Source organism: Seriola aureovittata, chromosome 9 (genome assembly GCF_021018895.1).
Source record: "Seriola aureovittata isolate HTS-2021-v1 ecotype China chromosome 9, ASM2101889v1, whole genome shotgun sequence".
In the NCBI taxonomy this organism is placed as follows: Eukaryota; Metazoa; Chordata; class Actinopteri; order Carangiformes; family Carangidae; genus Seriola; species Seriola aureovittata.
Genome location: NC_079372.1, coordinates 7,649,282 through 7,677,015, shown reverse-complemented (window position 1 = coordinate 7,677,015; position 27,734 = coordinate 7,649,282). Strand labels below are relative to the sequence as shown.

At 41.7% G+C, this 27,734-nt stretch overlaps 1 protein-coding gene across 15 annotated transcripts in view; it reads left to right on the top strand.

Annotated features, from left to right (window-relative positions):
- LOC130174624 (ERC protein 2-like) overlaps window positions 1-27,734 on the top strand; it is a 151,968-nt gene that overhangs the window by 37,798 nt on the left and 86,436 nt on the right. For all 15 annotated transcript variants that reach the window (XM_056384635.1, XM_056384634.1, XM_056384632.1 and 12 more), the window contains 4 exons: window positions 17,145-17,282; window positions 21,658-21,846; window positions 26,016-26,057; window positions 26,901-27,094. In XM_056384635.1, coding sequence (XP_056240610.1) covers window positions 17,145-17,282; window positions 21,658-21,846; window positions 26,016-26,057; window positions 26,901-27,094 — 563 coding nt within the window. The remainder of the gene's footprint in view (window positions 1-17,144; window positions 17,283-21,657; window positions 21,847-26,015; window positions 26,058-26,900; window positions 27,095-27,734) is intronic.

Below are 27,734 nucleotides of genomic sequence, written 5' to 3'. Positions count from 1 at the left end.
AGGCAAAACTATTTCTCAGTGAATTACATTTTTGTAGGTAAACATATTTGATCAGTGACAGGTTTGTCTGACTGTCATGTGACTTTCCCTCTTTAACCAGCTATATTGGCAATGAATTATCTGTACTGGTTCTGGCCACATGATTATGCAACTGGCAGTGTGGATAGATGGAATAGACAGTTTGTTATATTTATCATGGAATGTGTATGTAGCGAGATCTGCTACTCACAGTCGATTACCCTCACATATGGTGAATATATATCCACACCTGCTCTCTCTCTCTCTCTCACACACACACACACACACACACACACACACACACACACACACACCTACTCGCATGGCATGTCTCAGAGGCCTTAATGACTTTTATAAGGTTAGCTATTTAGACAGGGCCTGTGGCCACCTGTGGTGTGCATGTTGGCAATTCCTCTGCAGACCAATTACACACACATAAAGGTCCCCTCTCAACTTCCTTGTTTCCTCTCATGTCCTCAAATTAGATCTCCCTCTCTCTCCTCCCGCCCTCCCCCTTGCTGAGTTTAATGAACAAGGGCTCCAAAGGTCAAATGCGGTGCCATCAATCTGTGTGAGTGTATGTGTGCGTGAATATGTTCAAATACATTTTTATGTTTATGTGACCCCCAGGTGTTTTTGTGTGAGAAGTTAAAAAGATGACCTTTATGTGCACCCTATACTTTGCTATACTCCCATTGGTCCCACCTATAGCTCTTTATTCAAGGCACTTAATAAGCTTGTTTGTAGCTGATGAATGGGGCCCCTCTGCTTTCTGACATTTCATTCATGTCAAATGTGAACTTTATTTTTAGAAATGAAATGTTTGCTATTGGCTACAGGGCCAATTTGCAGGATTTGGTTGGAAGTTTATAGTTTACATTAAAAAGTAAAAAAGTAATTATTTGTGTAATTTAAAAAAGATTTTTTATTCCATTTCTGTGTGCAGCTGTGCCGGGTTACTGTAATCCCTTTGTTGCCATTTTGTGAGATTAGTTTGGACGATGGCTCTGCTATTTTGTTTGAGTTGTTTGAGGTTGTGTTGATGGTTGGTTTCTCTCGCCAGTTTTTGTTCCATCACTGAAATTTGTTTGTCTGTGGCTTTGCAGAAAGGCTCTTTCTCACTCTGTGTTTCCCCCCTTTTATCCTCTTTTTCTCTCTATGGCACCTAAGACATATTATCACTCTCCAATCCAAAAAGCAAGCAGTGATACAGCACACCTTGGAAAATGGTCACCAGTAAAATTAAGTATACATTACTTGTAGTAAAAAGGCTAAAACATAAAACAAATGTGTGTCTTTAATATTATGACCCTGTTTCTTATATGTATTAACGTAAAATGAATGGCAGAAGAAGTTATATTTGAATGAATAAACAGGCAAGTATTTTACAATGTGAAACGACAGGTGTTTCACTCCATTAGCCACACTGTATACACTGACTGAAATCTGATTGGTTTTCCAAGCTTCCTATTTCCCAACAGTCCCTGGGGGCTATAACTTACAGTGCTGTGTCCCAGGGGAAAGGCAGGAGTGGAGCTAAGAGTCAAAGCTTGTTTCCTTTCTGGGCTTCAGACTCTATAAGTTACTGCTGGCTTATTGTAAAATACACCGACAAGCTCTGGGTGTGTTTGAAGTCATTGCAGGATGTGTGAAGTTCTCCTGAGACACAAATCTAAATGCCAAGGATGCATTTCTTAACTAATGGGTGACGGCTTGTTCTTCAACAGTGATGCTGATCCTACGTCCAGCAAATCATCTGTGTTGAGCATGACCTGAATGTAGAATCTTAAATTAGACTTGCAGTTCTCAGATTTTGGCACAATGTAGTCTTTGCTGTCAGCCAAAGCTCAAATAACTCATTTGGACACTTTAATTCATCATCTTGACATTTTAATGCTGGTAGAAGTTTACTGTATATTCAATGCACCTTAGTCTAGTAAACATTTTAATTCTTCCCTAACTTTGGTTCTATATAAAAAAAAAAAAGAAAGTTAGCATCCTGTTAACTGTTGGTATTATAGATTATAAAGTCCTTACAATTCTAATGAAAAATGTATTTATTCACATCCAAAACCACAACTAACATCATCAAGTCTGGTATTTAGCTTTCATTTGACCACCAAATAGTTTGGCAGCAAAGTGAAGGTTTATATTGTATGCCCCTCCCACCTGACCGTAAAGAAAACCTTCCACTGGTTTGCAGTGTAACTGTTGTTTTGTCTTAAAAACTAATCAACAGACAGGAAATATGCTAATACCTAAAAATCACAGTGGTAGCCAAACTTTGGAAAGCTGTACTACACTGTATGTAAAATGTGTGGTGACAGCATTACTCTGCTGATCAGCAAGTATGTGAGCTACAGCAAACATAGATAGATAGATAGATAGATAGATAGATAGATAGATAGATAGATAGATAGATAGATAGAAAGATAGAGATACTTTTTGGTCACTTGTATCAGTACTGTGCAGTCCTACATATGAGTAATATGAATTCTTTGAAATAATTTCTACGTTTTTCCTTAAATCTTAACTTAATAAACTTTATCAAGTACACAATCATACAAAGACATCAAGACTAAATATCACTTCATTTTAATATAGCTGCATTACCTCATTGTTCTCCTTGATCCATCCATCCTGGTAGAGACAGTTTGCCTCATAGTCCAGAGGGATCTCTGTATAAAACTGCTGGGCATTTTGCTCCAGCCAGTTCATCTCTGTGTCCTGTGCTTCCTGTTGTTGCTGAAGCGCATACGGCACATAGGGAATCATCTGGAATGACAAAAATACAGCATTAGTAAAGTGCAGTTTTTATATTCCATTTTACTATATCAGTAAGAACTTGCATTGATTATTGGATTTGTGTTTTAACCAACAAACCACTAACCCTCCTGGAAGTGGAGGTCAAAAAGCTTCTGTCAAAAAAACTTACAAATAAATTACGTATCACCATAAAAAGGTGGGGTCTGTAAAACTTCCATCAGTGAAATTTTAGGGCACTTTTTGCAAGTGCAATGGGTATTTTGCTTCTGGATGTCCAATCGTCAGCTCTCAGTGTACTGAAATGACTGCTCTCTCTCTAACCAACAACTTACTAATCTACTTCCATTATGATGCTTGAGGTCCAAGTTCTAAATTCTGTTCACATCACAGTACAGTAAGTTCTGAATACATTACATCACAAGCCGTTACCTAGGTAATCTCGAGTTCATCAAAGGCAGAGCTCAATTTAATGTCAAACTCAAACAAGATTCATAAATGTTATACTATCATATATATATGTATGTATATATATTTTGTTATGCCATGATTCATATTATGATAAAATGCATTTAGCCCATCAAACATCAAGTCCCAATTTCAAATGAATATATCCCTCCAGTGTTTTTGAATGGGTGACAAAATGCTGCAGTTTCATTCCCTCTTCACACTGACTGGTTTACAAAGTAATCAAGTGACTGTGGAGTATTTTTGGCCATTGCAGACTCTATCTTTTAAATCTACCTTCAGGTCTAATGTTCTTTTTTTGATAGGCTTTGCTCCATATTAACGATGCACAGATTTATTTATTTAACACCCACTGTAGTTTGTCTGTGTCAGCTGTAGCTAATTTCTTTCATCTGTAGTTTGTCATCCTAATCTGTACTTCCTCGTTTTGGGCTTTGCTTCAACTTCTTTAGCTTGTACTCTGTCAGCTTAATGCTAATACTAGCAAGCTAACATTAATGTTGGCAGGAGCTGTCGAGGGCTGCATCCACCTACAACCTGAGATGATGGCGAGACACAGATACAGACTTAGAGGTGATGACTCTTTAAAAATGAATCACGCAACAGCAGGACACTATAGTGTTGTTCACCTCTTCAGTTACAAGATTGGGATTATGATTTACCAGGAAATCCAGTTGTCGAGATGCTTTCAACAGTTTCTAATAGGCTGTAGTTCCAATAATAATAATAACAGTCAGGTCTGTGGATTACCCAGGGTAAGCATGACATCGTTTCTGTAAAGAGATTTTTTAAAATGTTTTTTTTTTTTTTTTTTTTCCAAAGCTGGGAGCACCACAAATGGAATTCCATTCATCTCCATTGTATTTGGGTGGCGCCAGAAAAAACTGGCCAAACACGAGAAATTATCTGTATGGCTGGATACCTGCAGAGGACATGGGAAAATGTGTTTCTTGTAATTTAGGCGAACCAGCCCTGTAATGTGTTATGACTAATCATCCAGTGGTAATATTTCTCAAAAGGAAAATGCTGTTTTGGTGACATTGTTCAACCGAAATTCAGAACTTGCATCGGAGTATAAAATACTGTGACACCTAGCTACTATTGAGTGAGCCACATCCCCTTTTCCTTTACAAAGTACGTCTCCTTTGACAACTCTGTATACGCTGAAGCCACACTGTGTACTTTGACTTTCACTGCTTGATTTGTTTTCCAAATTTCCAGTTTCCCAGCAGTTCTCAGAGGCGATAACTTACAGATCTGTATACAAGGGGAAAGACAGGATTGTAGCTTGGAATTATAGTGTGTTTCCCTCCCGGTTTCAAACTGTATAAGTTATTGCATTCCAATTGTGAAAGACATAGACCAACCCTGCGTGTTTGAAGTCTTCCCAGAGCAGGATAAAGCTTTTTTCCTGAAACTTATTGTATCTAAATATCAAGCATACATTTCCCTCACTCAAAGGGGGGATTTTTTGATATGAAACTCTTCTAGAAAGAGAAAAGCAAAGTTTAACTTAAGATCACCTGAATGCAAATCAGTGCAGAAACTTATGAAAGTTTTATGAATATTTTTTGTCACCTTATTGTGAAGAAGTATTACTTTTGCTTTCATGACAAAATAGGATGGGGTTTAGTTTAGATCATTTGAAAGTCAATCGAGTGGCAGGCCTCCACCTCATAAAATTATCAGCTCTGAATGAGTCAACTAAACACAGTTCATGGGGCTATTAATCTCTTGTATATGTTCCCCCACTGATGAAAAGAGTCAATATCTATACCAGACACACACACACAAAAACACACACACACACTGACATGTGTCATCCTCCTGGACAGCTTTGAGGGATTAAGATGATGCATGTGTGTTATTACAACAAGCTTTTTATCTTCACTACAAACAGGTTCAATTCCCCACCACCCAGAGTGTTGGTAATGATGCCACAGGCTGATGACAGGTCAACTGGTGCATGATAATGTATTTCTGCCTGTGTGTGTGTGTGTGTGTGTGTGTGTGTGTGTGTGTGTGTGTGTGTGTGTGTGTGTGTGTGTGTGTGTGTGTGTGTGTGTGTGTGTCTGTGTGTGTGTGTGTGTGTGTGTGTGTGTGTGTGTGTGTGTGTGTGTGTGTGTGTGTGTGTGTGTGTAAACTCGCTCTCATCCCAGTCACAAGGAATTGACATCTGGAGAACTAAGAGCAAAAACAGTCTCTACCATGTGTATGTGGATGTAATATAAAATGGAACGGAAGAAGTTGAAAAAAAATATTAAATGTAAATAGCAACAGGGAGTCTGTTTGATGTATCAAACTGTAGTTTGTGAATCTCCTCATGTTGCAGTTTTGTGTTCTTTGACTAGTAAATCATACGTTTCCTCTTTGTTTTTTCTTGGATTGTTTTCTTTACTGTCCTGACTTTTCATTTATTTTTGTTTAAATTTATAGATAGTGATTAAAACACTTGAGAGAGAAAGACAGTACTTTAGTAAACCACACTTTTATCTGTTAGACCTCTTTCTGAAGTGCCCTTTAGCTCTTTAGCCCTTCTTTAATACAGCAAGTGATGCTTCAAATACCAAAGAAGTAACTCTCACACACAGACAGACACAGATAGACCAGTGCTAAGCACAGTGATCTCAGCTATGACCCATTTTGAAATTAATAGTTCAATATAGTGCCCTCATTGGTGCCCTATTTTCTGTCTCAGGAGAATCTGAGGATTTTTATCTTTTCCTACTGGCCCCTCCATGGACAGTCACAATGATTCATAGCATGGTGCCATGATGTCATTGCTGTATTTTGAGCCCTACATTGATCCTAATAGTTAGAGGCTGAATTTAACTAAAAATAATGAGGAACTGGTCTTTAGATGAAAATAGAAAAAGCATATGCTAGGTTTGTGCGGGCATTTTCGAATTTACGTATCACAACACAGAACAGTGGGAGCTCTGTTCGAGCCCTTGGTCTGTGAGACCATGACCAATGCATAATGATGGATTTATTTATTTATTTTTTCATTTTTGGTTCCTTTTTTTTTTTTTTTTTTTTTCTTTCGCTGGGGGGGTAGGGGTGTGGGAGGTACACACGCAGAGCCGGTTGTGGTGTGGTTTTGGCATACATGTGTTATTCATGTTCAAACATTGTGGTCGTCTCAATCCATATTCATGCTTTTAAAAAGCCAGGCTGTGTGCATGGAAGTATAGTATCCCCTATCATGTTCCCTTCCTATAGCAACCACAGACAGGGAGATTCAGTTACGTCTGCTCGGGCCGTTCTTGGCATATGTGTGTATATGTTTGCATGTGTGTGTCTATCCAGGGAGGATGCCCTGTACACAAGAGTCTCTGTTAGTTATGATACTGTCAAGCAGGTCTCCGTTAGACTTTCTCAGGCTTCAGTGCACCCTCTGCCAGACTCTTTCAGCACTTGCCCTGGCCTGGTGTCATCGCTGGCTCTGGCCTGGTGTCATCGGCACGGCTCCGCCTTTGATTGTGAAGAAAAGTCGAGAGAGAGAGAGAGAGAGAGAGAGAGAGAGAGAGTGATATAGAGGTAAATAGAGATGTTCCCTGGCCTTCTACATTTCCTCTCTTTCCTCTCCCCCGCTCTGCTCTCTCTCTCTGAGGAGCAATTGCTCGGCGGTCGGTCCATTTTTCATAATTTTATGAGGTTTCACTTTAGTTGAAATAACACTCCATTTTCATCTTCCTTGTTGAATGAATGGATGCGTACCGTCTAATGACTGTTAACGTTGTATTCATTTGCGCAAACTACTGTATCCGTGCAAGCTTTTGCTGACCTTGTTTTCCCAAAACAACCTTCAGTGCTCCTTTCTCTCTCCTTTCTCTCCCTCCTCCCACATGTTTTACACACCGCCCTAAAACAACACTGGCACTGTTGAGTGTGATGCATATGGATAGCGAGGGGAAGTGCTTCATTTTGATAGAGAGGAAAATATTAGTCCAGCATTGGCATAGTGTTTGTGTGCTCATGTGTGTGTGTGTGTGTACTGTGTATGGACAAATATGAGCCTTACATGCTGCTTTTAGAGTGTGTCCAGATGTGTATGACAGACAATCGCTCCCACCAGTTTAAACTACTTCCTAAAACACTTATATGATAAATCTCTGATGACACACCATCACAAAAGTTTGGTATCAAACCTCAGTACTTTTGAGTACTGACTGAAATGTGTCCATAGCGTGGAGTATCAAAAAAAGGTCAACAAGTTGGGATCTTATGCTCTGTTAGATTCTAAGTCTTGTTTATTTATTCTTTGGCCAGAAATGTCCTGATCTAAATCAGAAAACTTGTGTTTTATTTATACAAAATTCTTGTTCCGCTGCTGCAGTAAAGACAACATTACAAACAGATGCATAAAGAAGAATATCTGCCATATTTTGTTAAATGAAAAATTCGAATTTTTAGAAGAAAACATGTTTACATATATATATATACATACACACACATATATATATATATATATATATGTCTCTGTGTTAAAAAATGTAAAAGATAAAGGTAGGGCTGCAGCTAACAGTTACTTTCATTATTAATTAATCTGCTAGTTATTTTCTTGCTTAATCATTTTGTCAGTAAAGTTTCATAGAAAAGTGAAAAATTTTTGAGAAGCTACATCCAACAAACGTGTTGTTGTTTTTTTGTTGATCAACTACTACTAACTACTAAGCTAATCATTGCAGCTCTAATATCCAGCCCTAACCAAATAGTTGTAGTTTAACACCAAAAGGATATTGTAAAGTACAGCTGCATAACTGACTATACAGACTCTGGGCTTTGCCCTGGTCGAACAGCTGCAGTGTTGTATGTGTGATAGCATCAGGTCATGAAAGATTATTCATCCCAAAATTAGCAAATTGCATTGGCTTCCTAAATGTCGAGTGCTCTGATAATTGAACCTTCCTTTATGAGGATGTTGTGAGACACATGAGTTATTAATCAGTGACAAACATACCATAGCTAGATATAGTACATTGCAGGGTGCAAGGTTAAGTATTCCAGGTGAGTGATCGTGTGTGTAACAGCTGTATATCTCTGAGATCCTTTGATAACTCTTTACTGTATGAGTATGTTCCTGCGTGTGAGCATGTGTGTGATCTTGATAGATCTGTGATGAGGCCACCAATGCCTTTCATCCTAATGGATTCCATCTGACCAATCACAGCGCAGAGACATGGCTACAGATAAGCCCGCTAGAGCTGGGGAGGTTCCGGTAAACAGCCTGTGATAGGCCCCCCCCCCCTTGTATCCCCCTCTTCTCCTATCAGCAATCAGCCGGGGTTAATGGTGAGAGCCTGAGGCTGGCTGATTGGAGCCAGGCTACACATCAGTCAAGACAAACCCAGTGTTGGGCCATATGTCAGGCTACAGCTATTCAAGTCCGTCTTCTGCCTGACCACAACAGGCACGCAACTGAAATTGCACTGTTCAAGAAATCAGAAATGTTTGATGGCTCTCCGACTTGATGAAGATCTTGGACTTGACTGTATCCTGATGATGCCACAAGCCGTAACTCAGACTGACCTGTTTTGACCCAACCTGTCGACAGTCCAGTGTTAGTATTTCATACTTCAAGATCTGAGACAGGCACTTCAGTCTCTGTCTAACCCTCTCAGATGAAAATGGGTCACAGTTTGACTCCTGATCTCCCAGTTGAACCATATGACTGTATGCTGTATTTGACCTGTCTGACCAGATCTCTGTAAAGCGGCGCTGGGTCAGAAGCTACAGGTTGACACACAGCTGCTGTGGTCCCTGCAGGGTGGCCACATAGGATTTCTGTTTTTTCTTTTTCTTTCTTTCTTTCTTTCTTTCTTTCTTTCTTTCTTTCTTTCTTTCTTTCTTTCTTTCTTTCTTTCTTTCTTACTTTCTTACTTTCTTACTTTCTTTTCTTTCTTTTCTTTCTTTTCAGATCAAAGGGCTCCCATTCCCTCTCTCCAAAGAGGAGAAAAAGAAAAGAATTAATACTAATGGTGCTGGGAGCAGAGGAATAAAGCGTCAGGGTAATTACCCAGCAATCACTGCAGCATTCCGCAGCTGAGGGGGGCAGAGATAGGGTCTTGAGCCTAAAGAGCATGGACGTGGATCAACTTGGCCGGCACACACACAGACACACTCGCACTCACGTACAGCCAGCTTGCACAAGTGCAATCTGTCTTCATTGAACAGCTCTGGGTCTGTAGGAGTCTCTCTGGTCGACCAGGAGAGCTCTCTATGAAAACAATCCTCGCTCCGTCTTTCTCGCTGTTTCTCTGTCATATTCTGCGTCCACGTCTGCATCCCTCTGCGTGTTGTGCGTGCTTGTGTCGGTGTCTAATTGATATGTATGAATGCAGTGGAGGGTCCGTGTGTGAATGACTTTCTGGAGGAATGTGTGGGGAGAGGGGGAGAACGTCTGCTTGTCATGTGTGGAAGTGCTATATGCAGCCCCCATCGCCTGAACCTGGCCTGACATTCATGATAATAATCACAGCCTGATTGTGTGTGTGTGTCTATGTGTGTGTGTGTGTGTGTGTTTGTGTGTGTGTGTGTGTGTGTGTGTGTGTGTGTGTGTGTGTGTGTGTGTGTGTGTGTGTGTGTGTGTGTGTGTGTGTGTGTGTGTGTGTGTGTGTGTGTGTGTTCCTCAGAGATCAGTACTGTATGTTCAGACTAAGACACATGTTACAATAGATCTACAGAATTAGAAGCGAGGATATCGGTTTCCTGTTTGTGCATGTGTGTTCATATGCAAATGTCTTCATGCACACACACAAACAGTGGGCCTCATTTATCAGGCTTCTTAAATATTTTCGTTTTAGTTATTAAGATTGATTAAAGGTTTTTAGAGTTTTGACTTTCCAGACAGACACGAAAATATGTAGAAAAATATTTTTTCCAAAACTGGGATGTGTCCGAACCGCTGTATTTTCTTGGGAAATCTCTCACTTTTATTAATCAAAGGAGTGATTAAAAAGAATTTTTGAACAGCATTTGTGCTCAACTTGGGTGATATATAATACAATTGAATGTTTGCAGCTTATGGAGATAACTCTGGTGAATCTGTTGCTCTCACTTCTTCTAAATGTGTTTGTAGGCAATAATGGTTTAGTGCAAGCACAGATTATATATTTTTATGACGTGTTTTTGTTGAGACAGTTATTCTGGTAGAATAATTGTTAACGTGTTTGAATTTGCACTTAAACCTTATCTGTGAAGGACTGTTTTTAGTCAAGACTCAGTTTAGCTATTTTCCTGGTTACTGAGAGTCCAGGCGTTTAGAATAAAACAAACAGTGACCAGTTGAGATAGGCTGTGCTTTAATTTATGCAGAACAAGGCTGCACTGTGGTTTTAGCCCATACGCAAAGTTAAAATAATACAATAAACTTTTGCCTCCTAACCACCTCGCTGGTGATAGCAGCTGCACTCATCTGTTTAGGAGATTTTATCTGGAATTCCTTGGCTCCCTCCTGCAGTTTTATCTGCACGCAGATTTTTATTTATTTATTCATTTATTTTTTAATTTTAAGTTGAATTTCATGCCATTTTTGTTTCACTTCTTTCGTGTTGCATTTTATCAGTGGAATTATGCTAACGTTATCTCTAAATTGTTGTTAAATTATAAGCTCTTGTGAAGGAGAAACCCCCATACTTTGACCACTGTTTGTTCTGGAGAACAGTATTTTATTTATTTATTTATTTATTTTATTTTCTTTTTTTGGTGTATTTGATGTAATTTCTCACAGTAAAATTATCTTTGTGGGTGTTCTTTGTTACTTAATTCCACTTTTGAGATTGTGCCATCGTGTGAATTTATGATAACTAAGATAATGTGATGGAGGTTGTGGGATTTCACCTCTAATTCAAGAATGATTGGGATTGATCACTGTGTGCACGCTGTCAAGCGCATGTATCTGAACAAATACAGGGAAAGTCTGTTTATACGAGAAAACTGAAACAAATTTATGAATAGTGATTAATGAGGGTCATCATATGTATTCGTCTGTGCTCCGTGTGCTTGTTTCTCTGTATGTAAAGTCTATGTCTATCTGTATTTGTATATGTTTATGTGCCTGTGCGTCTGCATTCAAATGAGAATGTGTGCGTTACTGATGGACACAGAGCACCTTTGTATTTCTTGACAGGCACTGGTGGTTAGGAGAAAAATGAATGTCGGGGGCAATGGGGAGGAAGTTGCTGTGAGAGTCACAGGCCTCGTAATCGTACTGAAACCCATAGAAAATTCTGTCTCTTTCGTTTGCTCCCAGTTCCACTTGGACAAATCTTTTTTTTTTTTTTTTTTCCTTGGCTGTAGGATAGTCAAAGATCTGCCTGTTTGGCTTGTCAACACTGGATCCTGCCTCTGCATGGTTGTTTTCAGTTTGCTAGAACAGCACAGCAGACTTAGACAGACATGCAGGCACACAGTGGCACAACACATGTTCTTGTGCAATTGTGCCCAGCCCTCTTCTGCAGGCAAGTTTTGGCCAACACATCAAAGCCCAGAAAAAGCTTTTATTTAATTCCTTAATTGGAGAGAACGATTTTGCACTCTTTGACATACACTGTATACTTCTGAGGGGAAAAAAAAAAAATCAAAACTGTTCTGCGACAGAAATAATGAATGACCTCTACTTTTCCTCATTTACAAAAGTGTGGATGATTTCAGAACCTGAGCGCCGTGCTTCTCGACCCCTCCCTTCTCACTTCCTCCCTCTCTCGGGCACCACTCGTCTTATGAAGTCATTGTGCTCCGTCGTTCCAGTCGATAACAGATGAGTAATGACTCCATGAACAGAGCAGCATGACATCAGGAAGGTCATTCGAGGGGAATAGGGGAGAGGTGTCATTTTCTGCTTTAAAGGTCTCTGCATGTCACGTTGTCCTCTCACATTCCCAGGCAGATGACTCAGCGGTCTATAGAGATCTGAAGGGAACTACACAGTTTTGAATAAATGCTGGTAGTTTCCTGTCAGTAGCTGTCTGTACAGTGTAATACTTTTAAGTAAACTCATAATGAAGTAGTTTATAGAATCTTTTTAAATACTACAAGAAAAATCTGAGACCGGAGAGCTCAGTATCCCTACTGTGTCATCCGGCTCTGTACAGTGAAGATGTATCACATGAGACGTTTTTCATTTTAAATAAACTCAGGAATTGTCAGAGTGGATAAATTGGCCTGTGGTAGCAAATTACCACATGGGGGCGCCAGCTTACACAGTATCAATGCTTCTACAGGCAACCAGTGTTGCCCATCGTGTTCAGATTTTGGTGGCGGTGGGAGGTGGTGGTGGGACAGGGGTAAAATGGAGTGCAAGCACACCCTCCTCACACTGAAAAGGTCACTGTCTTCCCTGAGCTTCATGACCAGACTGTGTTTCTCTTTGAAGAGCCACAGCTGAGCGCTCAGGAGCAGGAGGAAGTCCTTTATTAACCTGGGAATCAACAAGCTCTGATGGCAGGAGACGATAACAGTATGCAGGTGTTTGAGTATACTGTAACAAACACACATGCGCAAACAAGCACGCACGCACACACACACAGGACCATAATAAAATTCCAAGTTTAATATGTACATGCTTTACTTGGATCGCAGTATGTGATTGTGAAGTACTTGAAGTAGCGATGGGATATTTCCACTGTGTAGTCTTTCATCGTGTTTCTGTTTGAATGTGACCTAGATTTCTCTGGGGAAGTACGCACTTCGTTACTACATATTGTACAGTTTGTGGTTATTGTCTCTCCGTGTATTTGTGTGCGCCTCTCTGTGTGTGTGTGTGTTTGTGCGTGCGTGCGTGCGTGCATGTGTGCGCATGCATGTGTTTGTGCATTCATGCACATACGTATCAGTGCCAGGATCTTTGGGTTTTACAACTGTCCCTGTCATATTTTCAGAGGCGATGACAAGCGCAGAGAAATGAGGAGCCTTTCAGAGAGGGCGACCAATTATTGTTTGGTATTTTTATTGGTCCAAAAAAGTTTTAAAAATACAAATGATCGTATTTTTATGGCGCTCACGCTCCACGCTGGTCTCCTTTGTGCTCTGCAGAAATGATTCCTCTGGAGGCCACAGAGTTCTGGGTCTTAGATTGGATGGAAGACAGACGGGTCGACCGGGTTTGTGGTTCTGCTGTGGAACAAACTGCTTTTAGATTGCGACTTTGCGCCAGAGAAACAGGGCCCGATACCGTTTCACTAACTCTCTCCCATTACATTAGAACTCAGCTTGTCCTAATCATGATCATACTCTACAGACTGCAACCACAATGCAACAGCGAGCCTCCCAATGGGTTTCTAAGCCCACTCAGAAACCCATTGTTTTGTTGATAGCTGTTAACTTTCCAACTTCACAGAAATGTATTTCAGCTATTGCTTGAATCTTCACCCTTCACTTTAAATATTCCAGAATAAATAAATGCAATTTGATGACAATAACTCAGCCCACTTTTCACCCACTAGTTGATAAATTACAAAAGCTCATTTGTAATCCATCTTTGTTCCTTTATAAGCATATTTTTTGCATTACAGTATTGTAAGATTTTTAAACTCACAGCTGTAATACCCCTCTGCGCATAGTTTTATTTTTTTTTTACATAATTATGTCAATGATGACTCGGCAGTTAGTCAACTACTATTTTGCAAAAGCTGTTAACGATTAAGGATCACTAGCCATGAAATCTCCACAACCCACAGCCTCCCAAAGACTTGGAGCGCTTTACTATTCAGCTCTTTTTCAGAGCTACAATGGTCAACAGCATTGCAAAGTCAAGGTCAGTGGAAGGTAACTGATTCCCAAATGTGAGGAGAACCCGGTCCCGTCCTATCAGCTTGTAGATAATGTTATCGGAGTCAAAACAGTACGGTTGTAAACAGTGGGGAGCCATATGCGTGGGAGATGACTGAGGCAGACGTCATGATTCCTCAAGAGAATACACACTCACTGAGACAGACAGTCCACACCGCAGTGCCTGGTCCATAGAGCCATGGTAGCTGCCTATCGTAGGTGGTCTACTTCAGCGGGAGGTGTGTGTGGTTGGAGAGTGGGATGACATATGCACAGCGGTTTAATGATAAAAGCCTCTGTATGTGTGTGTGTGTGTGTGTGTGTGTGTGTGTGTGTGAGTGAGTGAGAGAGCAAGAAAGAGAGAAAGATGCGGGAGTATAGTTTGCCTCGTACGCTGAAAGATAAAATGAATGACTGCTGTTCTCATCATAACAACCAAGCTACTGGAAGGTAGCCCCCGCCCCCCCAACCCCTCCCAAAAAGGCATACAGCTGCCCTGTGCCTCGCCTGTCCACAAAAGGCATTTCTCTTCGGAGAGTGTGTTTTCAGTTTGAGAATTCTGACAGAATTCCTCGCCCTCTTTCCCATATCCATGTCTCACGTGACTCATTCCCATCCACTGGTACAAGGTTTTAAGTTGTGTTTAGCGTTTTTCTGCACAATTTGACAGAAGGCCGAGCAGCGAGGCTAAATATTTCATCTAGAGGTTGTTATTTTGTGCGACCAGGCCAAAGCAAACTTAAGCCTGGTGAAGAATGTAATCATTTATCTAAGACCAGGGGCGACATGCTCAATTTGACCTGAAATAGGGTTCTGTGCTGCCCACAGGGACAGGGAGCAAGAGTGTGCATGAGTGCATATGTATATGTTTCGGTGCGTATTTAGGAAAACCAGGTATGTCAGGCTACTGAGCCGCTATAACAGGGCCAAATCCTGATATTTGGTTTGTTTGTACTTCCTCCCGTGTTTACTGTGGGTCGAGATAAGCATGCTACAGTGTCAGTCTTGTATAATCTGTGGGGGTTCACCAGCGTTTGATGATACAGAGATCGGGAATGTTAGAATGTGTGTAGTTTTAGCCCTCAAGTGCCTACTTCCCTCCAAAATGAGCAAATCGTACCTCTTCAGCCGATTTACTTCAAATGAGAGAAACATGAGAATAAATGAGGAAACCAGTATAACCCTCGCTTCTCTCTCTGTCCCTCTGTCTCTCTTACAGTGTCCGCCCTAAAATCCCATCTAACACACCCACGGCAATCATGAATTGCTGCAAATTTTTATCTGACTTTTGGTAGTGTGAAGCTTTCCCATCATTCCCTGAAGGATTTAATGTCCCTATCGCTCGTGGACTGACCTACCGGAGCCTTTAGCTTGGTTGTGTAATGACTGTCATTAACCTATCAAGATCTGCCAAAGGGTCCCGGCTGCTTTTTCCCACCCCCTCCTGCCACTTTCCCTCCATTTCCAAAACCAAGATGGCTCCTTTAAGCCCTTGTTCTTGCCCTCTGGGGAGCAGAGAACACCAAAGTCTACAGTCTAATTGGATTCATTTGTAAAATAGCTGTGGAGATTTGGACATTATCTATCTATGTACCCATGACTGGAATGCAGCTTATTCTCCCCACTGGACGTTTTTTACCCTGTCACCATTTCAGTTAAAATGTGGTCTCTTGATGGCCTGAAGTGCTTTTCTTGTTTTTATTGGATTCTCATGTTCATTAAATAATGAATTCTTTTCAGTGCATATGCCTCTCTTTTGTACAACCCAAGCCCTGATCTGAGAAAGGACCACTTGGGTCAAATATGGCATTAATGCGTTGCAGCAGTGAGTGAATGGTGCTTTGTCTGTCTGAAGAAAAGCTCTCTGCTGGTGTATAGATCTCAAGGAATCTCAGGGAATCCATCGACCTTTTAAATTGAACTACCCTTTGTTTCATCAAGACTAACTCAGCATTTAAAGGAATGCAGAGTGTGCTTATAAAAATGATTATGAGCCACAAGCAAGTCACTATGTCTGTATGTCCTGTCACCAGATGTGCTGTCCCATTGTAACTAATTTGTAGACCTCTGGAGTTTCATTGCGCTGCACTGTGTCCTGCTCCAGCTGCATCTGCTAGTGTTTTGTTTTGGTACAGCTTGAGGCGTTTTGTATTTGTGTGTGAGCTGGTGTGTGTCCGTGTGCGCCTCTGTATGTGTCCTTGTGTGTGTTTGTGTTCTGTTTTGCAAATGATCATCAGATAAAGGCTGTTGAGCACCACAACTGGCTATTACACCACCTCTTTAGCGACATGAGGTTAGCCACAGAAAGGCAGATGTAGAGACGCAATCCTCAGAGTCAATGGGCTGAATTAACCCTTAGTGTAACGCTGGTAATCTGGTACGGAAGCTGTCACAGTTAACCACCCCTTTTGTTGAACCGCCCTGTGGAGACTGTCATGTTTAAAGTGCTGCTGTTGGTAGAAAACTGCATTTCAACTAAAACTGTGTGTTCATGCTGGAGGAGCTGTCTTGGTCCATATCTTCTGTCACAACAGATCAATACAGAAAAAAGCAGGTAAACAACAATGACATCACAGGTGACAGTGATCGGGTGAGGTTGGTGGGGGGGAGTAATGCATCGCTCAGGTGGAACTCCCCAACCGCACGCTTCTTTCTCAGTGGCTTTGTTGTTTACACCTCTCCACAAAGCTTTTTGCTTAAAAGAAAGAATTAACTTCCATTTTCTTCATGGATGCAACCATAATTGTTTTGACCCAAGCCGTACAGTGGAGGCTTTCATTGCTGCTCATCTTTGAGATGCTGGGCCAGAATGGAAGACATTACAGCAGGAAATTGGAGAATGCAACCAGCGGCTGAGCCCACTATTCAGTGTCCAGATTCATCTTCTCGATGAGTCAGTGGTCAAAGGGATAATTTCTTTTTGTGGTACCAAATTACCACAAAGTCTCCAGTCACGATAATCCAATTAGGCACATTGTACCAATGCTACTTAACATTTCAGGTTCAGTCTAAACTTTTCTCCCCGTGGCTCTTTGAATTTCTATTATGGTTATGTGTTTGTTACACATCAGTATGCTGCTAACCTCAGCTCCTCTCTTTCTCTGTCTCTGTCCTTCTCTCTCCAGATCGAGAACCTGTTGGAGCAGTTAAAGGATAAGGACAAACAGCTGGCTGGGTTGAGGGAAAGGGTTCAGGGCCTCCAGACTGATTCCAGCAACACAGACACAGCGCTGGCCACACTGGAGGAGGCTCTGTCAGAAAAGGTAAGTGAGAGACGAGGGGAAGGTGAGGTTGTATAGCAAGGTTGAGGGAGCTGTTGCTCTGTTGTTGCTCTGGGTGGTGTGAGGGATAAAGCATGCTATTGATAAAGAGGTTAGAACTTGTTTGTCAGATGTGGACAATAAAAACTCACAAAGTGAAACCATGAGACCACCGCTTGGTCTGGAACGATCTGGAGATTTTTACCCATTGAGCCACACTTGTCTTTCAGGAAGCTGGTACACGGCATACGGCTTAATTGAGTTGCGTGCTTTGCTATGACTCACTGCCATAATTTACAGACACAGCCTCCTAATTTATAAACCCTGGACCACACTAGATGAGGTCCCATCAAAAAAAACAGTGAGGGAGAGAAGGAGGCACTGGGAGGAGGGAGGTCTTAAGGTGAACATAGACAGAGGATTAGTCCTTGTCTGTAACTGTGTTGAATATAGGGAGGGAATGATCTATAGAATACGAGGAGGATAGAAGTTTTGAAAGGGGGAAGGATGGAAGGATGGAAAAGCAGAATGGCAGAAGAGGCACAGCCCTGATGGAAGAGGTGGCCTCAGAATTAAGGGAGGGAGAGGTCAAGGAATGCAAGGGCGGAGGCAGAGTTAAAAAATGACTAACTTCTGCAAAAGCATATGAAAGAAGAGAAAGAACAGAGCAGGAAAGAAAGAAAAATTCAGACAACACAGCCACACACATACAGTATATATATATATAAGAAACTAAATAACTGTGACATAGCAAGAGAGATAATGCAGACATAATGTAATGTAAAGTCTCAATGGGATGTGTACATCCCCAGTCCAATGTTAGTTTAATAATATCAAGTTTGTGTCTGACTCTGTTCTGTAGTTTGTCAACTGGATCTAATTGCTTTTTTGAACTGGATTTACGGGTCTGCGAATCCTCAACAAGCAGTATAACAATCACAGTCCTATACGTGTCTATATGAAGAACCAGATACATTACAGTGTAAAACCATAGTGCTGAGAAACTGTGATTCAAGGTGAGCTAAGCAGACTTACTCCACAAAGGCGGATGGGTGAGTCGATGGGCTGGATGTTGGTCATAAACATTCAGTGTTTGTTGTTTTCTGGCAACATGAGAGAGCAGCTGGTCTCCATAAAGCCTCAGTTCAACACTACTGAGCTAGCACGCCGCCACTCACACCAAGAGATGAATAGCCTCACTGGACGGCGAGTTTTTTTTGTTTTATTTTTATTTTTTTCAGTAAAATTAATTGCATTTCAACGCACAGGTCATTTACCCCCCCCCCCCCCCCCCCCCCCCCAAAAAAAAAAAAAACAAAAAAAAAACCTCTGTTGATTTGACAGTATTCCTGGGGAAATAAGTTACTTTTGAGAAGTTGGAATTCTAACACAAATTCTTGCCTACAATAGTGGTGTCTTTTCTTTTCTTTTCTTTTTTTTTGTCTACACAAGTCCTTAGCAATGTGTTTATGGTTTCTCACTCATGGTTACAGGGTGCCAGCGATTTCTAATTGGAGACAGGCTTGAACACAGGATAGATTTGATGTTATATACTGTACTGACCATGACCATGGAGATGTCAAACCCTAGTCTGGCAGCCTATACACGCTACCTTGAACTGACTGGCTTGATTTCAGATCGACTCCATCTTGCTTAGCTTTGTTACATGTTTAAAGCTGTTGCTAACACACATTTGTTGGTACTACGGTCTAAAAAATGATTGTTCTGGCGCTGCAGGCTAAAAAAAAATGGTTCCCATTTGCATGTTTGTTTGTACTTCAGGCTAAAAGATGGATGCTGGTTTACATTTTGTTGGCACTGACTTCTGGTTAAGAGTTTATAGAGTTCCCACTCAGGACAGATGTGGACGTCCAGCGGTACTGCTTGTTTTCCAGTGGCTGCCTCACTCTTATATGCTCCAATGTGAACACACTGTATATGTGTATATTTATGTCTTTGCATTTGTTGTTACATATTTTAGTTTGCAACATTTGCTTATTTTACCTGTGATGAGTGATGCACAGAATAGAACTGGTAGCAACTTCTGAAAAGGTGATGTCAAAACCAGGTCAGAGATCAATGTCAATCCACATTCTCCACTTAATGTCTGTACAGCAGATACATTAGTACTGACTCAGCCAACGATGCTTCCTTATTATAACATTTTTTAAATTTGTTTTTTTGCTCAGTTCTCACATAATGTTAAGTGCTTTGACACATATCATATGACAGCAGCTTTAATGGAGTCGGACACAGGGATGCTTCTTAACCGTTGGCAATATGGCCAAAACTGTTATCACTGTTATTGATCATTTATAATGACTTTTTTTTGTTGTTGTTGCCATTGTTACCTTTTTTTTATTTGACAGTTCACAGTGAAGAGACAGACAGGAAACATGGAGGGAGAGAGAGAAGGGGTATTACATGCATACCTACATCCCGGCAGGAATTGAAACGTGGATTTTGTGGCATGTGCTGGAACCATTTGGTCGCCAGAGCACTCCACTTATTTTTAATAAAGACTATGAGAAAAAAAAGTTGGATACAACTATTTTCTGAAGCCACAATTTCCAAGTGTCACATGGTGCTGTTGCTGAGTACCCCTCCATCCTGGACTGCCTGTGGGTCTTTTCTTGAGATGTAGCAGATGTTGGTTGTGACTGATGACATGTTGCATAATCCGAAGGGTGAAAGCGGTGAAGGTGACAAAATAAGTTTGTTGTATTCCCGCTCTCGTCGGGACGGTTTTCCTGCACAGTTTACACACAACGGTGTTCTGATATGCACCTAAAGACACCAAAGACCTGCCATACTGGCAAACTGAATTCATATCCATTCAATTAAGAATTGTTTTCCTTTTATGCTCACAGGCCTCAGTTTATTAATAGACTGGTTTTTGGCTGATTTGTGTTTCATTGTGTTTGCAACACATGGACCGACACAGCGCATAGATGTTTTCACTTAGAATAATCTTTTATCACCTAAATTTGTTTTTGTTGCCGACAGACTTTGAAATGAATAGCATAATGGTACAATAAACTGTAAATCCCTTTTCTGTGTTGGTCCATCTGTTTACCCAGAAACCACTTCTGATGCAGCCCTACATATTATTCAGCTGTGATGAGGAGAACATTGGCGATCTTTTCAGACTTTGTGGTCAACACAGGGTGTGTGTAATGTGTTTACAAGAGCGAGTGTGTGTGTTGCTAATCACACACCCTGTCACAAACCTGCTCTTGGAGCCAGTCGCTAGCCACAGTACTGTGGTTCTAATTAACAGGCTGGGGCATTGTGCCCATACCAAGCCCTGCTCTTCTGTGTATGTGTGTGTGTGTGTGTGTGTGTGTGTGTGTGTGTTTTTGTGTGTGCCTGTCTGTGATGTTGTGTGTATTTTCTGCTCTGTTTACGTGTGCTCCACACTTAAGGCAGGTTTTATTATCACATCCTGGTCTCTTTCCCTAAACCCCAAACATCCTTCAGATATTTCATAATGTGGGGAAAACACCCAGGACCTATTAACCATGTGGTCTCTCTCCCTCTCTTTTCTCTCTCACTCTCACCCTCTCTTCCAAAGCCCACTATGCAGTGCGTTACTGTGCCAGGTCTAGTTAGTGGGTGTATTTGTCCAATTACCCAGGGGTTTAAAGCTGCCAATCATGCGGCGATGCCACATCGTAAAGCCTCATTGCTGAGCTGTACTCTGTGCCTAAATAAACACCTGAATAAACACCTTGATAATCACTTCAGTCCACACCTAAACACACACACATACACCTTAACACACCTCTACTACACACACCTTGCATGCTCCGCCACCCATGGTGTGGTCCTGGTCTCAGGCCAATGCCCAAAGCCGTGGTCCTCCCGCTGTCCGATGCGATTAGAGAATAGAGAAAATTATGATGTAAACATTCCAACTTGGTTCATCAGCAGGCAACGCAGAGTTGTTAGGAAGTGATCTACAGTGCTTTCCAATCCATTCTCCATAAATCTGTCTCTGTCGCTCAACCCTTCTCTTCCTTCCTCCTTCTCTCTCTGTTCTACTTGGCTCTGACCTCCTCATGTGCCTACTGTTATTTATTATAGTATTATTTATGACGGGCATTTATGAGTTTGTCTTTGGCCGCGCTTCGCGAAGCATGCTGGTGAGCCTATTCAGCAAGAGGCTGGCTCAGATTTTTCAATAATGATAGGAAAGAACTGTAATCACACTGGGCTGACAATCTGTTGCACATTGGAGGCGAAACAACATTCATTTTATTTCATTTCTTAAGTGTGAGCAAGCTTTTATGCAGATAATAACTATCAAGGCCTTTTCCATATCCCCCCTCACACTTCTCGCCAAACCCTCTTTCTGCTTCTTCTTTTTCTATCTCAGGAGCGAGTGATTGAGAACCTCCGGGAGCAGAAGGAGCGGGAGGACAGGGTTCGGCTGGAGGAGCTGGAGCAGATGAGGAAGGAGAACCAGGAATTAAAGGACAAACTCTCGGCCCTGCAGCCCCAAAAACTGTCCCCGAGCCAGGCCACCAACCCGAGCCCAACCCAGAACCAGAGACCTGATGGAGAGGTCAGTCTGGAAAAGATTTGATGCTGTTAGAGCATCTTCGGAGGTGATGTTGTGTAGATAACCAAAAAGGTGTGCGAGTGTGTGTCTGTGTGTGTGCGAGCGGTATGCACAGTTAGTAATATTTGCAATTATGTGTTCGCTATTGTTGTAATCATTCTCCAAATATTACATTTAATCTGAAATATCCAAAAATGAAATAAAAACTCAAGGTTGGAAACCCTGTGCATGTTGGTACGAGCACCGTGCACAACAACAACTCAAGATTGCCAGTCTGGTATGTGTGTGGACTGCAGACAAACAGCCATTAATATTTCATCGTTATCCACATTATAGCAGACTTGCACATACCTCACCACTTGTGCCAAGCTCTTAAATGAGCCCAAACACAAAATCTAATTTCACAGATATCATAAAGCAAATAACAAGTACCTTTCTCACAAATTTTTACTGCTGAATACTTCAAACGAACGCCATGACACTTTATAATTATTTTTTTATTATACAAAAAGAATTAAAAGAATTAACTTTTACAACCGCTCCGCAGTGGTTGTAATATGCTGCTTGTAACCTGTATTTACACTGCTAACATCTACAGTAATAGTAATTCCACTCTCTTACCTCCCTGTGAGCATCCACAATATTGTTAGTAACTCCCTAGCAAAGGGCCTGCCTGCACTTTGTCCCACAGGATAAAGGGATGAATTAAGAGAGAGTGATTTATGGACGTAAAAGATCCCTCAATCCCTGTTCGGGTGCCAAGCCAGAGGCCTCGCTGTCTCTTTTTTCTCTTTCTTTTTCCTCTCCCGGGCTTACAAGCCAGAACAGACTCTCGCCCTGACAGAATTTATGAGAATGTTTTCTTTTATACTCATAAAAAGCATACACACATCTCATTCCTGTGAAATGATATCTTGTTGAATTTTGACGCGGCACCACATGAAAGGGACAACAGCTCAATAACTCTTTGTAGCGAGCAGATTCACACTCCGACAGAAGTGTTGCCATAATTGGACTGTTGTGTGTGTACTCGGCAGCAATCAGAGCTGTTATGTAAACTTACAGATTCTTCAGAAAGACAGATGATGTTTGCGTGTTTATGTTTATGAATATGTGTGCATGTGCGTGTGTGTGTGTTTCTCCCAGTGTGCCTGTGCATGCATGCCAGCACAGAAACAACCGTTTCTGTATGTGTGTTGCGCATACAGTATGTATGAACGTGTGTTGGAGTGTGTTGAAGTGCGTTTGAGACTATTGTAGTGCACTGGACTGTAACAGGTTGTGAGTCTGTAATACTCAGTAGGTCAGAGGTGAGCTGACACGCTGCCTGAGATTAGATTCTGGTCAAGCTGACCGAACACACACACACACACACACACACACACACACACATACATACACATACACACTCGCGCCGCCATCAGCCAGCGAGTGACACGATCGGATACTGACTGCCACGCGCATACGCTTTAGTTTTAACTACTGCAATACTATGTTATGTACAGTAAAACCTTCACTCCAAGGTGTTGTAGATGCAGATGGCAGGAATCCAGCACAAATCAAACTTTAATGACAGTAAAATAAAACAAAAAGGAGAAGACGGTTTCAAGCCACGGTCAAACCCTACATGTCGTCGCGACCTCTGCACTCCTTGTTCTCCTGGCGATTCGCTGCACCATCACTCTGAATAGTCCTGTGGTCGCTCATCTCTATCAGCATGGTGGAATGAACTGCTTGCTGAAGTCAGGAATCCAGACACACTGGTCCGCCACATGCTGAAAAATGTCCCGCAAATTGGCTGAATTCTCCTTGTGACTCGTGTTAATAGGACCAGAATATTGCTGTCATTGGGCAAAGCGGTTGTTTACCTATACAGTAGCTCACCACCAGTCCAAAAGTTGTGATGCTAATCAAGAAATACCCCCTTAAATGGAGAAATGAGCGTTTTGCCTGACAACGCTGAAACGTCGCCATTTACCTCTCAAGCAGATGTAGAGTTTGTGTGGAGGTTGTGTACACGCAGTGGCCCACTCACTGTATCTGCAGATGTTTGTATTACTGACTCAGTCAAGCTGTTAGCGGAGCTTTTTATCTTGACCTCAGAGCTCTGTTGAGTTCATTGCATCCCCATCCTCTTCCCATAAAACCGTATTTGTTGATTCCGAGGGTTAATAAAGGACTTCTGGAACTAAACACTCGCTCTTCAAAGAGAAAAGCAGCAAAGAACCTCGGGGAAGGCACTGACCTTTCCAGAGAGGGTTGGTTTAAACCGGCAAGGAGGCACCACACCTCAACTGAATCTCATTCCAAAGACTGTTTGGTTTTTTTTTTTAAAACAGGTGGATGGTATATGGTCTTACTTGTTGTCTGTTTTTATGAAGACTAATTAGACATTTATTTTTGCACAGAAGGGGAGTAAAATTAGATTTAGTACAGTTACATCTAAGATACACATAGACAGAAACTACCTCCAGGAGACAAAGTCTGTTTCTTAAAGTCTTGAAGTCTTAGTGTTGCCTCAGTGTTGCCTCAGTGTTGCTGGGTATTCACTAACCAGGAGTTAAATAACCCAGTGCAGAGCCTTGTGACCACACATATTTTACTTATTTGTAATATTTACACTTAAGAGACATTTCCAGGAATGATAATAATAATTTCTATGACCATATATGTAATCGTATCTTTACGGGCCTTCCCCCTCCTGTCATAATATCACAAATTCCTGTTGGACCCGCCATCCTCTCACCCCCTACTTTCTGCCTTTCTGTGTTACTCACTGAAAGAACATAACAAACTCCGGTCCACTTAAGACTAATGCGTTTTGTGCGAGCTAAGATTGGGCTGGATGTGTGTGCACGAGTGTATGGGGCTTGGCGTGGAGGTGACGGGGTGAGGAGGACAAGGCAAACAATGATTCTGCTTGCCATTCCAGAGGGCCAAGTGTTCAGCTTTTTCACAGGATTTACTCCAGGCATGTCTGTAAACACGTACAGGGACAAGCTCATGGGGCTCTTTAAGGTCACATACTGAGACATAGAGTGGATGGGAAAGTGGTCTCATATTGTAGACAGTTTAATCAAAACTCCATGAACACACATGTACTGTACACACCTATAACACAAGTCCACATTTTACGTATACAAATGTATTACAGAACCTCGTTATCCATGCATCCATTATCCTCCATTATCCATCCTTGTATTTTAAGTGCAAGACCTTTCAATCATTTAGCAGTGCTCCGTATGCTGTAGCTGAATCTCCCATATGCAGGGGCCAAGTTGAGCATTTTGTTTATCTGGTGGGTTTGTGATAATTAGAAGGAGGTATTTGTTCAGATTGGCTGGTGGTAATAGTTAACAGACACTCTTTGGGTTTTTTTTTTGTTTTTTTCTAATGACAGACTCAAGCAGAGCTGCATGTACTGTCCTAGATTTATGTAGACCTGACAATAAATTATTTAGTGTGTGTGTGCACGCGTGTGTGCGTGTGCGCGCTCACTTGATGATGTTTAAACGAGTGGCCTCAGCTGTCTCAACAAGTTAAACAATCTTCACAAACACAGTCGACAGAGAGGTAAAGACCAAGAGAAAGAGGGAGAAGTGGAGAGAGAGATAATTCTAGGTTACAAGCTTCCTCTGGGATATTTTTCTGTGTAACTTTTCTGTTTTTTTTTTTGTTTTTTTTTCGTCAACATTTTACTTTATAAAAAACACTGAGATGTTTGGTGGTCTCATAAAATCGCAGCCAAACAGAGGGAGACGGTAATTTTATAATGATAATGACTGAACTCCACATGAAGGACGCCCCGGGGAGGCGACTGATAGAAGCAAACCACAGAAAAGCAGGCAGCAGTAGGAACCAGAGGGGGGTGGGGTGGGGTGGGGTGAGGGTGTGGGGGGGTGGGAGGGGGTGATGAAGGGATGAGTGCGGATGAGGGTACAGATTGGTTCTGCTTCAGCTAGACTTTGACCCAAACCACATATACAGGATTGACTTACCTTTTCCTTTAGGTTTCAAAGCTGCCCATGTGATTTGATCTCACATCTGACCCTGTGCAACAGTCAGTGTCCAATAGTTCAGTCCTAGAGGATGTAAAAATTTTAAGACTCTACTTGGTTCTTATACTATATTCTTATTCTCCCTGTGTCATGTCATTTTCTATCAACTTCTAGGTGCCAGCCAAAGTAGATGGTCTACCAGCAGTAAGCCCCACGGTAGGTTCATTATATTTTATGCCTCTTGTTTGTTTGTACTTGTGTGTGTTTGTGTGTGTGTGTGTGTAGAGGCCATTTTAGGACTCACTTTGTCTAGCTCAGCTCTCTGTTGCCAGACCTGGCTTAACCTTAATCAGTCTGAGCTATACTTTGTTACGCTCAGCTCAACGTGCATCAGGCCCATCTGTCCTGGTCATTTTCATCTCCACTTTGTCATTGGTAACTTTACTTGGTCAGTCTGAGCTACACTGTCACCCTGAGCTTTACCTATCAGCCTCAGCTGTGGATCATTGGCTTCAGGAGATGAAACGTTAGAATGCTAATGATTAAGCACTAATGAACCAATGTATCTCCATGATGCTACCGTGTCTTATCGACCACTCAAAGCGCTTTTCACTATAAGACACATTCACCCATTCACTCACACAGCTATATTGTCTATATGTATAGTGCTTCTCTATCACACACACTAACACACACACACACACACACACATACAATACACCAGGAGCAATTTTTGGGGTTCAATAGCCCAAGGAAACTTCGACATTTGGACCGGAGGAGTCAGAATTCGAACCGCCAACCTTCCGATCTGTGGACGACTCGCTCTACATCTACATATCAGAAAGTAGCTGGTTCAGGAAGACTTCCGTGTTAATGAATTTACTGACAACTGACAGCTAAGGCTAATGGATGTTGAGGCGAGTGTGACAATGACCTTTTCAAACAGCAGCACTTGAAAAGCTGAGTCAGAGATGACCTAGACTGTTCTTTGATGCTGTCCTATTAATAATTTGTTATTTTAACTACTGTATCCACTTCCTCTCCCCCCCCTCCTCAAAGATCCAAAACACAGAAGAAGCAGTCAGGAAGTGTCCGGACATCACAGATCGTCTGAGGCTTCTGGAGCAGGAAGTGGCCCGCTACAGAGAGGAATCCGGGAAGTCACAAGCTGAGGTGGAGAGGCTAATGACTGCTCTGAGGGACGCTGAGATGGACAAGTCGTGCAAGGAGAAGAAAATTGCCGATCTGGAGAGGTGAGGGTCAAAAATTCAGTGACATTCATATCCATCACAAGACGCCATCTGGGTGTCCTCAGAGAGCAGTGTCCTTCCAAGTGACCGGATCTTTGTAAGATCTCAATTCATTCCTAAGTGCTCTATTTATAAAGGAGTAATCCACAAGACATAAACTGTCTAGATTGTGTCCTCCCAGCACTTGAACCCACTTCCATGCTGTCATGCTTTTTGCCTGATGTAATCACACTCTAGAAATGCATACTTGTGACCCATATGTATGTACATGTGTGGCTTTTAATCGCTTGGCTTAATATCTTATCGTTTGTTTCTGTGTATCAATGACTGCAGACCCGGGTAAGTAGTTATTAGTGTTCCCGTTAAACACGCCATCAAAATACCGCCAACACTGTCCTCAGCCATTACTCTTGACTTCATGCCATGACTGTTGGGCTGATCTTAAACTTTCCCAGGTATAAAGTTGGAAATTGGGGCATTTTGGCTCAAATCTGGTTCCCAGAAAGCTCAGATTTGACTGTCCCTTTGGGACGGTTAATGTACAACACATTTACGCCAAACAATCACGGTCCTCATTCCTGTCACAGCAATAACACAATGAGAGACTTTATATGTTTCCTGAATTATATGACCGGAGACATAT